The 17,497-nt window shown below is 35.9% G+C and overlaps 4 protein-coding genes across 7 annotated transcripts in view; all 4 read left to right on the top strand.

The window, feature by feature from the left end:
* Positions 1–5,893, top strand: part of LOC111443138 — a 9,474-nt gene extending 3,581 nt beyond the window's left edge. For both annotated transcript variants that reach the window (XM_023080802.1, XM_023080803.1), the window contains exons 7-10: positions 2,058–2,161; positions 4,509–4,696; positions 4,800–4,999; positions 5,171–5,893. In XM_023080802.1, coding sequence (XP_022936570.1) covers positions 2,058–2,161; positions 4,509–4,696; positions 4,800–4,999; positions 5,171–5,407 — 729 coding nt within the window. In that variant the 3' untranslated portion in view covers positions 5,408–5,893. The remainder of the gene's footprint in view (positions 1–2,057; positions 2,162–4,508; positions 4,697–4,799; positions 5,000–5,170) is intronic.
* A 1,629-nt stretch (positions 5,894–7,522) lies between these two features.
* Positions 7,523–12,920, top strand: LOC111443352. The gene is made up of 8 exons (XM_023081135.1): positions 7,523–7,642; positions 7,777–7,882; positions 8,989–9,117; positions 10,229–11,329; positions 11,415–11,478; positions 11,571–11,710; positions 11,795–12,106; positions 12,292–12,920. Exons 1-8 carry the CDS (start codon positions 7,602–7,604, stop codon positions 12,640–12,642), a joined length of 2,244 nt encoding a protein of 747 aa, XP_022936903.1. The 5' UTR covers positions 7,523–7,601; the 3' UTR covers positions 12,643–12,920.
* Positions 12,921–14,165: 1,245 nt separating this feature from the next.
* LOC111443299 (translation initiation factor IF-1, chloroplastic-like) lies at positions 14,166–14,882 on the top strand. Its single transcript, XM_023081062.1, has one exon. The coding sequence runs from the start codon at positions 14,215–14,217 to the stop codon at positions 14,629–14,631; it is 417 nt and encodes a 138-aa protein (XP_022936830.1). The 5' UTR covers positions 14,166–14,214; the 3' UTR covers positions 14,632–14,882.
* A 275-nt stretch (positions 14,883–15,157) lies between these two features.
* The window catches only part of LOC111443300, a 3,427-nt gene continuing 1,087 nt past the window's right edge, over positions 15,158–17,497 (top strand). The window contains exons 1-3 of one of the 3 annotated variants that reach the window (XR_002710461.1): positions 15,158–15,201; positions 15,275–15,372; positions 16,176–16,526. The gene's annotated coding sequence lies outside the window, so the exon portion shown is untranslated. Of the gene's footprint in view, positions 15,202–15,261; positions 15,373–16,170; positions 16,527–17,497 lie in introns of those variants that run through there. The other 2 variants (XR_002710460.1, XM_023081063.1) reach the window with 2 other exon arrangements.

Below are 17,497 nucleotides of genomic sequence, written 5' to 3'. Positions count from 1 at the left end.
ACCAAAAAAAAAAAAAAAAAAAAGAGCTCCAAGAAGTAGCAATCAAATTCAGAAACAAAGGTAGTAGCGAAAAGGCTTGACCATGTGGACCAAAGAGAAACACTAAAAATGATTTAGAATATAAATACTCGAAAGACTCCTATTCGTCTCTAACTTAATATTCAAATAGCCAAAAAATGTAGCCTGCCATAGAAGACGATTTGTATTGTGAAAGAGAGGATGTAAAATTACATACTCCATCATACCATGCCAACTCTGAGAAGGAGCCAGCATCCATTCCAAAAAGGTCAATGAACCTAACCCAAATCTGAAAAGAGTGCACATCTCCAAAACATTGCCTTTACTGGCTTGCTTGTGTGTATTGTCGTCATTGCCATCATTTCATAATCTGCCAAAACAACTCTGATAAAATGCATGCCATTTTTTAGCTTAAAGCTCTTTGGATGCTTGGATCTTGGTCATTTTGTGGATTTTTGGGTGGAGAGGGTTGTTTAATTATTAACAAGTTATATGAATGCTGATGATAATTGAAACTCAGTTCACTTCCTAGCCCTGTGTAGAAACCTACTACTTTCCCTTTTTCGAATGATAACACTCTGGGTGTGTAGATGTGACGGAGTGGCATCCTCATTGGCCACGATCTTTTTTGTTCAAAACTTTTTGAAGCTATACTCTTCTTTGTTTCTTCTTTCTGCAACAGGAATTCCTTTATGCCCTTTACTGTTAATTGGATGCTTAGGTGACAATTTTGTTTCTATGCATGACTTAGAAGTGAAAGGAGCATAAATCATCGGGCCTATTTTTCTCTATTACTTTCTGTCTTCTTTTCCCACGGTGCACTGATAATCAAATTTTAAAGCTAGCGTTCTGTTGTCATTAATATTGGGACTAAATCCTGTTTCAGACATTGAACTTTCAAGCTTATTTCATTTTTTCTTTATACTTTCAAACATCTTAATTTGGTTTCAACACTTTTCAAATATTCTATTCTTTTTCTCTTAAAACCTTTTCCAAAGTCCATTTCACTTGTCTTTGTTAAATTTGTGTTAATCTAACAAAAATTTTATGCTACCCATTTCTTAACTCATTGCCAAACTCTACACGTAGTTTTAAAGTGTATATAATGCCACTTAAGGATTTAGTTCTGAACTTTCATGTCTGTGTGTATTTGGTCTTTGAATTTTAAAAAGTGTTCGACAAGTTCTTAAACTTTCAATTTTGTGTCTAATAGGTACTTTAACTTTAAAAATATCTAATAGGTAAATGACTTATTCCAAAATTTTTAAAAGTCAATTGATCTAATACATATAAAATTGAATTTTATGTCTAATGGGTCCCAAATCTTTCAATTTTGTGTTTAGCAAGTGTGTAAAATTTTGAAAAATGTTAAATAGATCGAAGACATATTAGACACAAAATTGAAAATTGAAAATTTAAGGCCCGTTAGACGTTTTTTAAAGTTCAGGGACCAAATAGTCATAAAGCAGAAAGTCAAGAGACTTAACATTGAGGTTGTGATGGTCCAGAGTCAAATTAATTGGCATATTTAGTTATTCTGTTTTGGGACATTGGAACGTGTCCTCTAAAAACCCAAGATATTCACAATCCCCAGCTAGAAAACACATAACATTATTGTAGGTAGGACGAGAACCTTTGTGACTTCTACATATTTAGATGTTGGCTGGGAACGAGAAAACCAACAAGAGAACACCCGGCAGATAACATGATACAACTGAGAGAACCCAATTGATAAAATTATAAATCCCTGTTTATTTTTTTAGAATAGTTAATAGGACTGAACTTAGCGCCAAAGTGAGCATCATTACTGGAGTCCTGTGAACATTTACTCTTTAGATATAATCTTACCCTGACAGTTTCTGCATTGAAGTATTGAACTGTTAAAATATTAATCAATGGATGTTTGTGCCCCTTTTAATCGTAGTCAATATATTAACAGACCATACAGATTTTCTTTTTCTTTTTCTTTGTTGTATTTGATTGGAAATGTTATGGAATATGGTGGGTTCTTTGGGTTTTACTTGATCTAATTGTGGCAGATCCCCAAGCTTCTTCTGCATAGGCTTTTCCCTAACATTCAATACTCAATATGGATAGATGGAAAACTTCAGCTTGCTGTAGATCCATTTCAAATTCTTGAGAGGTACGTCCAATGTTTTATTTTCCGTGGGCCTTGAGACTTCTAAAGCATGAAATTAAAAGTTGCTGATTTTTAAGCTTCCCACTTGCTTACTATAATAATTTTTGTCCCTCATGTCCGGTAGTTATTTAGTTTAATTTTTCCATAGCATGGCCGTTCTTCTGTTAACGATTTTTCTTCTTGCAAAACATCTTTATCCATCCATATTTATTGCGGATCCTGGTCAAATGAGGTGCAGTTTCAAAGCTCATGGAGCTAGGAAGGTTAGGTATTGGCAACCCAAGAATACATAACGAGACACTGTTAGCAAAACGGTCATGACACTTCTTCATGGAATCACATGGTTTCTGGTATAGGATCATTGTGAGTAAGTATGGTCTGGGGATGAATCCAATCCTCATTAACCTTTCTGGGAAGCCGATCCCTTTACATAGCCTAAATAGGCTTTTTTTTTTTCGAAGTAGCTGCAATTTCATCGGCTGGTCTAGAATCAGCTACGTCAGAATAGGCCGCTAGGGGTTCGAATTTGCTAACAGTTCAATTAACCAGTGTTCTATTTGCAATTGAATACATATCAGCTGTGATTGAATTAGTTAGCGCATCAATATCCCTGATTCTTGGAATAAGCATTGCTCTAGAACTTTTTCTAAACAGAAATTGTGAATAAGAGAAGAAAGCGTTTATCCTATCGGTATGATCTTTCCATCACCGGTTACAGTTTTTTTCTTAACTACTCCATATGCACCCTTCTTTTGAGTGGGTTTCAGGTGGTGGGTTTAAGGGTTGAAGCAAAAACCTTTAGACTGATAATGTTTTGGGTTTTCCTTTATTCTATAAGTGCGTTAAAGTCTTGGTAATTGGTTCAAATATTTACTTTTTGGGAGGATTCTTGGGTGAGAGAAAAGCCCCTTTGTGCGTTGTTTCCACAATTTTATCATTTGTTAGTTAAGAGGCGCACTCGGTGGCCTCTGTATTGTCTTCCTCTTATACTTCCCCTCACTTTCTCTGGGTTTTCCTCGCCCCCTCACTAACCAAGAGACTTTGGAGGTGGCTTCCCTTCTTTCTTCTTTCCAAATTAGTTGACCAATTCAAGGGGAAGGGATTTATGGCTTTTGGAGCATAACATGTTGGATGGTTTCTCTTGTCGATCGTTTTTCTATATCCTCTGCTCCTCTTCTCCCTCCCAGGGTGCCTTATCTTTCTCCTCTCTCTAGAAGGTCAAATTTTTTAAGAAAGTTAAATTCCTTGCTTTGCAACTTTTGTGTGAGAGGGTGAACATCCAAGACTGTATTCATTCTGAGGCATTCTTCTTTTTGTGTTGTAGAATGATGTGTTCTTTTCAAGCGGAAGGAGGAGGATATTGACCATTTATTGTGAGAGTTCTAGCTTTCTTACTCACTTTGGACTATGCGCTTTAGTTCGTTTGGGATTGCTTTGGATCGTAATAGAGATTGTCTTTGAGAAGGTGCTCTTGAACTATCCCTTTCGGGATAAGGGAATACTGTTGCATTTTTTTTCCCTCCCCTATTTTTTGAGTTGTTAGATTAACATGTTAGGAGTACTAAGGGGCTGAGAGTTCTTCGAAAGAACCATTCATGGGTAGTTTGGAGATCGTGGGTTTGTTTTTTTGTATGTCCTTATACATTCTTTTATTTTTTCCGTGAAAGCTCAGTTTCTAATAAAGAAAAACATTTAGTGCTCTATTTGTGTAGAAGTAATGACTGCAATGCCTGGAAGGTAAGAGTACAAAATAGGTTGGCGATTCGCCAATGGTCTTCTTGATTCAACTGATTTAACAAGATAATAAATGAGATTATGAGCTTTGTTTCGTTACAGTTCAATATTACTTACGCGGGAAATTTGCATTTTTTCAGATATTTGATTGTCCAATATTTTTTGAACTGTTTGACGCACTTTGTTTTATGAATCCAATTCGCACTCGAGATTGTTCAGTTCCATTAAAAAACTATTTGCGTGGAAGTAATGACTGGATCTTATTTATTTTTATGTTTAGTGAGTGACCACTAAATTTGAACAATTAAGAGCCATTGTAACAACTGGTCCAGTGTTCTCTTTAGTTAAAACCTTTGAAATGCCTGGATGGATATATAGGGTTCATCGTTTTACAGAAGAATACTTTTTATGTCCTTACATCATATCTTAATCGACATAATAACGGGTTTGTTCGCTTCTTATACACGATGTTTACCCGTGGATCATTTCAGAATATTTGCTGGCTTGATTCTCGTTTGTAGGTTCTATGCTGATATATGTTTGGGTGCTTGTTTAAGCTTTATCGCCATAAAGTATTTTTAACTGTGGTGCATTTTTATGTAAACTGTCATGGTAGGTTCCTGTGGCGTCAAAATGCAACTTTTGCTATTTCAAGACATTATAAACGATTTGACGTCTTTGAAGAGGCTATGGCTAATAAAGCTGCTGGAAAATATGACAATTCCTCCATTGATGAGCAGATTGATTTTTATGTTAGCGAGGGTTTAACCCCATATTCTTTGGCTAAGCTTCCTATAACTAGTGGTATGAGCATCAGTTCTGTTTTTCCACGCCTTCTTTTTATGTATGCAAAACCTATCTCTGTATGTTTCACCATCTTTTTGGCGCTGCATTGGACTTCTTGCAGATGTTCCTGAAGGATGTGTTATAATTCGAGAACATATTCCTATAACAAATTTATTCACTTGCCTTTGGTTCAATGAAGTCGATCGTTTTACTTCAAGAGATCAGTTAAGCTTCTCAATGGTGAGAGATAAGATAATGTCTAAAGTCAATTGGAGCGTTAACATGTTCTTGGACTGTGAAAGGCGCAATTTTGTAATACAGGTCTTGAACTCTTTTTGTGTAATACATGTTCTTGGACTGTAAATATCCTAATCATAATTAACAATGCATAGTTTAATTCAGTTTGCTAGAACACATAATTCTATGAACATGCCTTTCTATTTGAGAAAAATGATTCTTGACATTCTGCTCTTTCCCCTTTCTCATCTACAGACATATCATAGAGAAATACTGGAACACATGCCACCGCCTCCTGTCAAACCAGTTATCCGCCGTCCTCCGCCGGTGTCCATTGGCCGTCCTCCGCCCCCTGTTTCTAAGCCTCATATTGTTCTAAAGTCTCCGCCAGTAAAGAGAAATCCTTCCAAGCGGGGAAGAAGTGATAAGAGGTCCAGTTCCAAGCGGCATCGTAAAGTTATTGCTGCACATAGAGAGGAGAATTTGTTCTAATTCCATTCACATAAAGAAGAAAATGTTCTTTTTTCCTTTTGCCCTTTGACATTTTTAGTTTCATTCTCATTCTAATTCCCTCAAATTTTACATCTCAATACAGGGAGATCTGTTTAGATTCAGAGCATTGTCTGATGCCATTTTGTCCTGGAAATTGTTGATATATATATATATGTATTGATTTCTGTTGTCTATATGAAAGTTTCTTCCTGTGGCATAAACATTACCTGGACATGGAAGTCCTGAACACTTCCTTGTCACCAATTCTCTCATTCTCTGCTGGTTTTCTTGCAGAATTCAATTCTGTACTCATTATGGAACTTTATTACTGTAATATGTTGGCTTTGACACCTTCTTGTTGGTTTTGAACTTCCAGATTCTGCATAACATCTCTGGCTTTTGATAAGGGCAGGGCATTTGCTGGATTTGGGACGATCTCCTCAAAGCCATGTTCTTCCTGCTTCTATCTAAACAGAGTATGTTCTTTAGAATCTTTCTTTCACTTAGCCACTGCCACTCAACCTGATGTTGCTGCTAATCTCATTATGGTTAAGGATAACATACTTGAATTTGTTTTCTTTCATATGACAGCCTCATAGCCACATAGTATATATAACTTTTTGTGTTCGAGTCACGACCACTTACACGCTTGAGTTAACGAGCGGTCACATGTTCTTACACGATATTGATATTGATGTATGCATAGTCTATCGTATTTATTCAAAATGTGTATTTCAAATGTATCGTTATTGCATAAGTAGTATATCAACACTCATTCAACGATGCGATTTCAAGTATATCAATAATAGTTTATCAACAATTGTTCGAAATTCATACCAAGTATAATGTTGGTGTTTCAATAGTTTGTTAATACTCGTTCAAAAATGCATTTTAAGTATTTTGATTTGCTCCCCGTCGTGATCCAATGAGAATGGATAAGAAACTCATGGAATTGAGTGAGGAGACGGGGTTACATTTCTAGAAGCAAACTACAGGCAAATATGAAGCATGGATAAAAGTTATGCTTGGAATGAAAGACAATTTTGAAAGATCACTCCCAAATGCAACATCTTTAACGAGCGGTCACATGCTGCTTATCAGAGTAGAAGTTGTATCACTGATAGTGGACGTTTGAACATCTTTAGAAAAAATGTATGAGAACTCGTTTGAATTTCAAGTATGTACTATTATTGATACATCAATGTTTTATTTATATGCGAAATAGAAAATTCATTAGATATATTATTAATATACGATACACCTAATTTATGATATAAAGTATATCAAAACCTCAAATTTCTAATACCCTTCCTATATAATGAAATTTTGTTTTGTGGATATATAGCAATAAAATATAACTTAATTAACCAATTAATAGATTAATATTTATTAAATATAAATATGTTATTTAGACTCATTAACTTTTAACCATACACTTGCAATTAGCATTTTATATTATCTTAATTATTTAATATAAAATTTTATTATTGAAATTAATATTACACTTATTTAATTATTTCAGTAATTAAATTAAATTATTTAAATATCAACATTACTTAATTGATGTTTAGCATAAAAATGTTTATTTGTTTTTATTTGAATTCATTAATAATTAATTTAACTCTATACTAAATAACAATTTCCATAAATATTTAGGACAAATAATTAATTTAACTCTATACTAATTTCCAAGAATTGGACCAATTTTAATCAATGGAATTATATTAAAAAAAAACAAAATAAATAATTTGAAAATGAAAAATATTAAATAATAATATTTTAAAAGTGCCAGATTTTATTTCTGTTATTTTTCATATATTTCAAATTTAAATTGATTTTTTTTTTAACAATTTTGAAATATAAATTTGTAACTAACAAATTTAAAATTCAAAATTACATTTTTTTTTATAATTTTTTTTTAATTTTATAAACTCATTTCATATAACCTAAATTAAAATAATTAAATCCCCAATTTTTATATTTTAAAAAATATATATTTATTTAAGTTTTCTTGGTGGGTTTCTCTCGGTCCCTTTCTGGCTACCAATCACAAACAATAGTAGAAGCGGACAATCAGACTGTAAGCCCATTTTACGAGGCAAGCCGCCATTTTTAACTCACTCGCCCACAGCCAAGCTTCGATCAAACCATTCATAATCCTCCATTTGTGTTGTAAGCTTAAGCCGATCCTCAAATGGAGCCGTCGTTCCCCAACAATTCCTCGATCAATTCCAAGTCTTCCATTTTCTCTATCAGTTTTTAGTTTTCTATGCTTCTTTTTACTTTTAAGTTTCTTTCCCTCTCCCTCTCTGTTTCTTCCTGTTCTTCCCTAATTTATCCGATTGTTATCTTTCTTTCTATGGCATCAGGAAACAAGAAGTATCTGGGTCTAGTTCTTCTGGGTCTCCGAAACCCCAGGTTTTAGGAACCGAGCCGATGATCAAACGGCCTCCCAATATGCTCAAAGATCAAGGGGTATGGATTTTTTGCTCTCTATTTACATGTGATTGTTTTGCTTTCGTTAATACTTTGCTCGCGATCGATGTTTTTGGTTTGATCGTCGAGTATTCTGTATATCATTTTGTATGAATTTTTGGGTTGACTCAGTTTTCAACTTTTGAGACTGACCCATTGCGGATTATTGAAATTTATGAGATGTGTGTGGGATTTTTTTAAGTGGGTTGTTCGTAAACTCTTGTTTGGAATTGTGGGTATTGCGATCGTGTTCTTGTCTGGAGGCTGGTTGTCGAATTGGAGTTAGTGTATGCCATAATGTGTAGTTTCTTGATTGATTTTCTTCTACTTTGTATCGTTGCATGCTTGGATTTTTATCAAACGTATGAACTGAGTGGAAGTGACGCTTGATTGTCGCTTTCTACTGTAGCAGCCTCTTGTTTGGAGCATTATGTGGCCTTGAATTATTAGAATCCAATTTTTCAGAGACATTTAGTGTATGAAATCTTTTAAAAGCCATTTCGATTTTGGTTTGGTTTGATGAAAATCATCAGCTAAGTGATCATCTCGCTGTTGTTGCAGTTAACTCTCATATGTCTTCATCCAAATCTTCTTGGGGATAAAGATCCAAATATTATAATATGAACTGAAAGTTTTTAATAAGTTAAAGATCGATCATAATGTTATGGAGTGGCAGAGAGTGAAGTTTAAAGTGAAGTGTCAGTTCAGTGTGTAGCGCTGACAAAAAGAAATTGCATGAGAATGAGCAATGTTTCAATGTTTCAATGTTCAATGTGCTTTTATAAGCTAAACTTTAGATTCTTCTGATGCTTCCGACATCTTTGTCGTCTGGACGTTTATTGGTTCAGCTTTGCTGCTGGAAGAAGCCATGTCCTGCAATCGCCCTTTCCCTTTCGTTCTTTCAGCTTCTCGCTTTCATGGTTTCTAACCATCTATGTTCTTTCTTTGTGCATTAAACTCATTCGGTTCTTTCATTTTTTCGACTCGTGCGACTGCGTTTATACACAGTTTTGTTTGATCACCTTGATAGTTCAATGAAGGATTGATGCACAATTATGTCCATTCTAATATCTTTCTTTGTTTTACCACGCCCTTTCCCCTTCCAGATTAATTTGCTCGACAGGGTTGATGTTGACGAAGATGAAGCTTCCAACAATGCCGTGTTTAATCATGACGATTTTGACACAAATGACAAAGGAAAGGGTATATATCAGCATAGTGATCATCAATTGAAGGTTTGTTATCAAAAGCTTTCGTTCATTGCTTGATTGGTGTCTTCTTGCATATCTATGTTCCACTTTTCTTTTGGAAATATAGGAAATATGATTTAGTTTAAGATGATTACAAAGAATTGAGAGGATAAGGCATCACTATATATGCTCTTGAAGAATATCACACAAAGTTCATACTAGAGCCGACGTCTAAAGATTAATTATTTCTTTTGTTTCTGAAGTTATTTTTACGAAATGTGATCCAGTGGTTGTTAAGGTCAAAGTTATTGACATTTTATGTGTGAGATCCCACGTCGGTTGGAGAGGAGAACAAAGCATTTCTTATAAGGGTGTGGAAACCTCTCCCTAGTAGACACACTCTTATAAGGAATGCTTTGTTCTCCTCTCCCTAGTAGACACGTTTTAAAACCTCGAGGGAAAGCCCAAAGAAGACAATATTTGCTAGCGGTGGGCTTGAGCTGTTACAAATAATATCAGAGCCAAACACCGGGCGGTGTGCCAGTGAGGACGCTAGGCCCCCAAGGGGGGTAGATTGGGAGATCCCACATCGGTTGGAGAGGAGAACAAAGCATTCCTTATAAGGGTGTGGAAACCTCTCGCTAGTAAACACACCCTTACAAGGAATGCTTTGTTCTCCTCTCCCTAGTAGACACGTTTTAAAACCTTGAGAGAAAGCCCAAAGAGGACAATATCTGCTAGCGGTGGGCTTGGGTTGTTACAAATAACATCAGAGCCAGACACCGGGCGGTGTGCCAGTGAGGACGCTAGCCCCCAAGGGGGGTAGATTGGGAGATCCCACATCGGTTGGAGAGGAGAACATGGAAACCTCTCCCTAGTATACGCGTTTTAAAACCTTGAGGGAAAGTCCAAAGAGGACAATATCTGCTAGCAGTGGACTTGGGTTGTTACGTATTTGGAATTTGTATTCACAATTTTTTTTTTTTGGCACGAACCACTTGACGCGTTCTTTAACAAAAAACACTATTTGTGAAAAAAATGAATAAAAGATAAAGTCGTTAAAGAGTTAAGTTTTGTAAATTGAAGCAGTCATGGTATGCTTGTTACAGCTATTGCAATGATTCATAATTATGGCTAAAGCTTTTATTTTGTTCAGGAAACATTTGCTAGCCATTCACTTAGTCCAGATGTGGAAATCCAAGAGAGTCCAAACGAAGACGAATCTAATTTTCCCTCGGCATCGCATAATTTTGTCGAAATAGACAATCATTTCTCTGATTCATCAAATGACTATGAAGACTGGACGGCATTTGATGAATTCATGGATGTGGATGCATATTCAGCTTTGCAAGCCCATTTTGATCATATGGATATTCCTCCTGATATCGAAGCACCAATACCATGGCTGCCTCATGGTCAAAATGGAAACAATATCGACACTGAAACTAGCACCTCGTGGTCATCATTAGCAGAACCTCAAACTGAACCAGGCCCTGTTAATCATCTAGGCAAATCACCTGCTCATGTTCAGCTGAAGGAGGCTTTATCAAATAGCCTAAACTTGCAGGCTGACATTGGTGTTCAGAACCATCTTCCTGAAGATATCGAACCTTTTGCATCGTTTCCTTCGCAAGACGTTCAACCAAATAGGAAATCAGCTACATCTCGCTACCGGGGCAAATACGGGGTTAGTCACTTAAATTCCGCACTTGGTATCGATGCAGCTAAGTCCCGGAGCTTTTTGGACCCTTTTAAGCGTAAAAAGAAGCTACATGAATTAAATAACATTTCTATTAACACATCTGATGCAATAAAGTTACATAATGGAGGCGAGACATCTGATACAGCTGACAGTGTAAAGAAGCTAGCTGGTTTGCATAGTATGCCCCATTCAAAATTCCCTGGGTATATGGAATTCTTTAAGCACCCGGAAGCAGGACAACCTATGCCACATTGGCCAGATTATGCCAAAATGAAAGCCAAGGAGCCATTTTTTGGCCCTCATATGGCTTCAGGTCTTTATGGTCCATTTAGTCCTCTTGTTCCTCCTACTCTTGGAGAAGTTGTTGATATGCCATGGGTTCAGAGTTCCACCAAAAGCCTTCCAAACATTGATCCAGATGACTCGATAAACGAAACAATTGCACCCACAGACTTGGACGAAATCTTGGGGAACTTCGAGCAGTTTAAACAATTTGATACCGTTGACGATCATTCCGACCATCACTATACTAGCAAAGGTTTTAGCATGAAACAGGTCTAAGTCTTGAACAAAATTATCTGTTTATGAACATTCTTATTCGTTTTTACCGGTTCGTTCTTAGATCTTCTCTTGTTGCCAGGCATCGAAGAAATGGACAAAGAAAATTCAGGACGACTGGAAGATCCTGCAGAACGATTTACCTGGTAGATTTCGATTTCTTTTCCTCTATTTAGAACATATTATAGATTCATGTTAAAAAAAGATTAAGTAATCTCTTTCTTAATCTGTTGAACAGAAACTATATTTGTTAGAGTGTATGAATCAAGAATGGATCTTATGAGGGCTGTCATCATAGGAGCACAGGGTACTCCATACCACGATGGATTATTTTTCTTCGACATATTTTTCCCAACTGCTTATCCAGACCTACCGCCCGTACGTTCTTTTTTCGGTGTCGAGATTTCACTTATTACTATATTGTGCTTAAATTTCTTACAGACACTGTTTTCTTCAATGCAGCATGTCTATTACCACTCTAAGGGCCTTCGACTTAACCCGAACTTGTATAATTGTGGGAAAGTATGTCTAAGTCTGCTTAACACGTGGCGTGGCAGTGGAAATGAGAATTGGGTTCCTGGCATGTCGACCATGCTTCAGGTTCTCGTCTCTATCCAAGGGTTGATCTTGAATACAAAGCCTTACTTTAACGAGCCCGGGTATGCATATCAAAGTGGATCGGTTGCAGGCGAGAATAGGTCTCAACGGTATAATGAGGAGGCGTACATCCTGTCTATTAAAACCATGGTGTTTAACATCAGGAGGCCACCAAAGGTATGGTTCTAGACTTCTTTTCCTGTTTTGGAGCTTTAGTATGTTGACTATAGTATCAAGTGATGGCGTCTTGAGCTTATTTCGGTTTAAACGCTAAACCAATGTAGCAAGAGCTTCATCGAATTTCGATCATAAACGATGTTGTTGTATGTTGTTGAATAAGTTTAGAATTTCTTTTGCTGCAGCATTTTGAGGACTTTGTTAGGGGACATTTCTTCAAAAGGGCTCATGACATTCTGGTGGCATGTAAAGCATATATAGGTGGTGCTCAGGTAGGATCTCTAGTGAAAGACAGAGTTAAAGATCTCAAACCGAGCAACAAGAGCTGCTCGGACCATTTTAAGCAATGCGTGAACCATGTTTTGAGTCGGCTCGTTGAGACTTTTAAAAGAATTGGGGTCAGTGACTGCGAGAAGTTCTTGCAACCGCTATCGACGTCGGTATCAAATGCAAAAGAGCAATCATCAGCTAGGGGTAGTAAAGCTGAATTAGAAAGCTTGGAAGGCGACGATGTCGAGAAGTTGGTTTTGGGATAGATTTTGAACGTGTTAACGTCTAACTGAAACGAAGTCGAGTGTTGATAGATGTCGAGAGTAGTTTAGAGTTTAGAGGAATCATAGTAGATCTTGCTGCTGCCCTATGTCTATAATTTTGTCATAATGAACATATATGATCTCTAATTTTGTACATAAGCTTGCTTCTATATGCACTGGAGGAGAAGGTCTTTACCTTCCAACAGGCTATGAGACATTGTTATAACCTGTTTCATTTTTTGTTTCTCATGGTAATAATAGATCTTTATGCTTCTTTTTTTTATCAAATATTTGAATTTTATCTTCTCTCTTCTCGATTGATTGATCGATCAGTTTGCTGAATTGTTGTGAGATCCCATATCGGTTAGAGAGGAGAACGGAGAACAAGATAGTACCTTGGCCCGTAGGTCCTGACACAAGGTAAGAATTCTAGTTCTTCTAGAGTGGTATCTCACTGATGGCTCGGGCCCCTTGGAAGGGGGCCTTTGCCCTCCACCTAAGCTGCGCAGGAAAGGGAACAATGAAGTTTCATAGGGTCTGTTAGGAAATGAAACATTTTCATAGGGTCTTTCTGTCCGATGCAGGTAGTTAGGAAATGAAACATTTGTGTGAAAACTTCTCTCTAGTGGACGCGTTTTAAGAGGAAGTCTAGGAGGGAAAGTTCAAAGAGGATGATATTTGCTAGTGGTGGATAGGTTTGGACTGAAACAAATGGTATCAAAGCTAGACACTAGTTGAGGACACTGGGTCTCCAAGGGGGGTGGATTGTGAGATTCGATCATATCGGTTGGAAAGAAGAACAAATTGAGCTGTTACAAATGGTATAGAAGCTAGACTCCGGTCGAGGACGCTGAGCCCCCAAGGGAGATGGATTGTGAGATTCGATCATATCGGTTGGAGAGGAGAGCGAATTGGGCTGTTACAAATGGTCAAAGCTAGACACCGGTTGAGGACGCTAGGCCCCCAAGGGAGGTGGATCGTGAGATCCAATCATATCAGTTGGAGAGGAAAATGAATTGGGCTGTTATAAATGGTATCAAAGCTAGCACTGGTCGAAGATGCTGGGCCCCAAAGAAGGTGGACGTGAGATCCCATATCGGTTCTGTGTTTAGTGTAAAGCAAGAGCTAATTGATTGGTTAGTCAACTAATGGATAGACTAAAATTGTAAAATAATTAAACAAATAGTAAATATGAAATTTATTTTTTAATGAGATTTCATAATTTAAACTAAAAAAAATCAAATTAAGGGTATGGCTAATTTAGGGAACTTAAAATTTAAATGGATTTAAAAAGATTTAAATTACACCATCCCTAAGGGGGAGATCACCTCCGAGGGCAAATATGGAAAGATAATGTAATTGTTGTGCACGTGCGCTTTGTCTATTTTTCAAAACCGGGCTATTTATTTTGTAATTGGGCCTGACCGAGCCCAATTGAAGCCCAAGCGAAACCAAGCCCAAGTTTCATCAAAACCTTTATTTATTTTTTTCATAAAATTAATTAATTAATACAATTAGTATTGGCGCTCACTCCCTTCCCCCGCCAAACTTCAGAACACAGAAGGCGGAGCAAAAATGTCGAGCACCAATCTCCTCCGTTTCCCTCTCCTTCAGCTCCACTCCCGGCCGCCGTCCACTCTCTTTTTTCCTGCCATTAAATCGCATCTCTCCGTCGTATCGATCGCTTTTTCGACCTCCCAGTTCCTTCGTAACCCTTCCCATGGTCCGGCAAGGTTCGCGCTCATGGCAAAGCCTCCAAAAAGCGACAGCACGGAGCAGAAATGGAGCTACGAAGGCTCTATCGTCGATTCTCTCCCCAATGGAATGTTCAGAGTTCGATTGGATAATGAAGATCTCATTCTTGGCTACATATGTGGTAAAATTCGGAAGAATTTTGTGCGTATTTTGCCTGGTGATAGGGTTAGGGTTGAAGTTAGTCGTTATGATTCTAATAAAGGCCGTATTGTCTATAGACATCGAAGCAGTAGTTAGGATTCATCTTCATGAATGCTAGTTGGATTTATTAGTTTGGAATGTGTTGATTTTGTGACATAGTGTAGTGATCCCTCTTTTTGTTCTTCTTTAGAATGTAAAATGAGAAAAGTGTAGTTTGCTTGAGCTCCATTGTTTTTGTGATTTGTAGTTGTGGTTGAATCGCTAAGAGTTCCAGAGCTCATGAATTTATGTCTTGTTCGTAATTGTTTTGAACTAAAGAAAGAGGATAATTTTGCTTTTCCAGTTTATTCTTTGAGATGCTTTTGGTTTTTCTTCACAAGGGATATTAGCATGCTTACCTACTTGCAGAAATTAAATAATACGTGCATATCTGCAATGGAATTGAATACTTCATAACGGAGAAAGTTTTCAATCTAGTTACTTGCACCTGATACTAGGTTGATACTGGGTTCCTTCTGTGAGATCCCACGTCGCTTGGGGAGGGGAATGGATCATTCCTTATAAGGGTGTGGAAACCTCTCCTTAGTAGTAGACGCGTTTTAAAACCTTGAGGAGAAGCTGCCCAGAAAGGAAAGTCCAAAGATGACAATATCTCCGAGCGGTGAGGTTGGCTGTTACACCTTCTTGTAATTCTTATTTATAAAAGCAAAACCAACAAACAAGCAAGTGAATGGTGCAGGGTTGAACTTGTCAAACTGTCGTCATATTCAACAAGGAACCAGAGGAAAAGAAATCAAATTCAGGGGCTGTGAAGTTGATGACTGAAGCAAGAGCCAAGTATGTGTATTTTATTGTTGAAGTTGTGATATAATTAAATTTACCATAACTTATCAGCTTTTAAGTTCTTGGGTCAGTTTTGAACTTAGCTATATCTTCTATTAAATCTTGAATTCCATTCTATTCAGAGTTTACCTTTTGCTGTTATATTGGGGGATGGTGAATCACGTGTATATATACTTAGTCATCTCATTTCATGGAACATTTGTATGATTTGAAGTTGGCTAATGTTGCATAAGTCAAGAACTAGTTTCGATGTGAGTTTCTGCTAATATAATGCTCTGCATAAACTACCCTTTACAAGCATCAATAAGTTTGCTGCTTTTTCTGTAAGATTTGTTGTAGAACTAGCTCGGGCTTTGTTTTGTTGCTATGGATGCTTTAAGCGAAAAGTAACCAAAGACAAGCTGTTCTTTTCTGGCACGTTCATTCTCAAAACCCCAAATGTGAGATTCCACATCGGTTGGAGAGGAGAATGAAACATTCTTTATAAGGGTGTGTAAACCTTTCCCTAACAAACACATTTTAAAACCTTAAGGTGAAGTTCGAAAGGGAAAGTCCAAAAATGATAATATATGTTAACGTGGGCTTAGACCGTTACACTAAAGTTCATGATTTTGTATTAGTCAATCCTCGGCTACATCAACCATTTATCTTTACCTTTTGCCTTATGCATGATTTGCACTTAAATCTCTCTGATGGCATGCTCGTCTTTTGAAGGATGTTAGACACTAAGAATGATGACTCTTTGGATGTTGTCTTGTAGCTTTTTTCTAATACAGTTGAGAACTTGATTAGGACAGTTTTTTCTTCCAAAATCACAAGACAAATCCGGTTGAGGATGTGAATGCACTGACTTTGTTTTTTTTTAGTACAATATCGTGTGATACGAGGATTTGATCCTCGACCTCGAGGAAAGGAGTATGGCAATTATCGTTTATCTATGCTCATATTGGTAGATTTTACGCAACTTAGTTTAATGGATGTTGATGAATGTATTGCTACCTTGTATTATATTAATCTTAGATTGGCATAAAACTTCATGCTAGCTACCTACTTAAGATATTTAAATTCTATGTTTTTTTTTAGTTTGGTAAGACCGTAACATGTCTAGTTGTGACTTTTTGGTTGGGAATTAACATCTTAACCAATTGAGTTATATGTGTGACTTTTTGGTTGGGAATTAACATCTTAACCAATTGAGTTATATGTAGGCTGGCAAAGCCTGTGACTTTTTAAAATCGGTTAGATACCTTCAACTGGGTTCTAGATAGTTACCCCATAGATACTACCCGGTTGGACAGCTATTTATTACTGTATTATTCGAGGAATTTATCCATCTCTATGTTGGGTGTTATGTGGTATGATTTTTTTTTAGGTGATTATATTCAAATTTTCGAAGCTAATGTCCTTTGTTTCTTAAGATAGTTTCATGGATCTATTGGAACTCATATTATATATATATATATATATATATAGTTCACTGTAACTCATGAATGTATGGTATATTTTGTTACCTTTTAAATGTTTAAATAGTTAAGGTTAAATTATAAGTTCATGGTCTTTAAATTTTTAAAAAATCTAATAAATATCTTAATTTTTTTATAACGTGTCTAATAAGCCTCTAAATTTTAAATTTTGTATTTAATGTGTTTAAAATTTTCAATTTTGTATTTACCAAGCATTTGATAAATTTAATAAAAAAAATTAATCCGTTGAATTTTATATGAATAAATTAATGATATATTTGGTACAAAATTTGTATTTCAAACTATGTAAAATTAAAAATTTAAAAATTTATTAGATACTTTTTAAAACTTAAAAATCTTATTAAAAATACTCACAAAATAACCCTAAAATTATTAAATACTTTTTTATTTTTAAATTAAAAAGATTTTTTTAAACACATACCCTTGGTGTATTAATGAAATAAAATATTATCATTTTTTTTAATTTGCCTTAAAATTTAAAGGTTTTTTTTTTCTTTATTTTTTTTTTAAAATTAAAAGTATTATTGAATTTTTTAAAATTTTAAGGTAGTTTTTAGATTTTTTAGATTTTTTTTTTTTTTTTTTTTTTTTTTTTTTTTTTTTTTTTTTTTTTTTTTTTTTTTTTTTTTTTTTTT

Source organism: Cucurbita moschata, unplaced genomic scaffold, assembly GCF_002738365.1.
Source record: "Cucurbita moschata cultivar Rifu unplaced genomic scaffold, Cmos_1.0 Cmo_Scf00005, whole genome shotgun sequence".
NCBI lineage: Eukaryota > Viridiplantae > Streptophyta > Magnoliopsida > Cucurbitales > Cucurbitaceae > Cucurbita > Cucurbita moschata.
The sequence above is the reverse complement of the archived record's forward strand: the minus strand, read 5'-3'. Positions and strand labels throughout refer to the sequence as shown.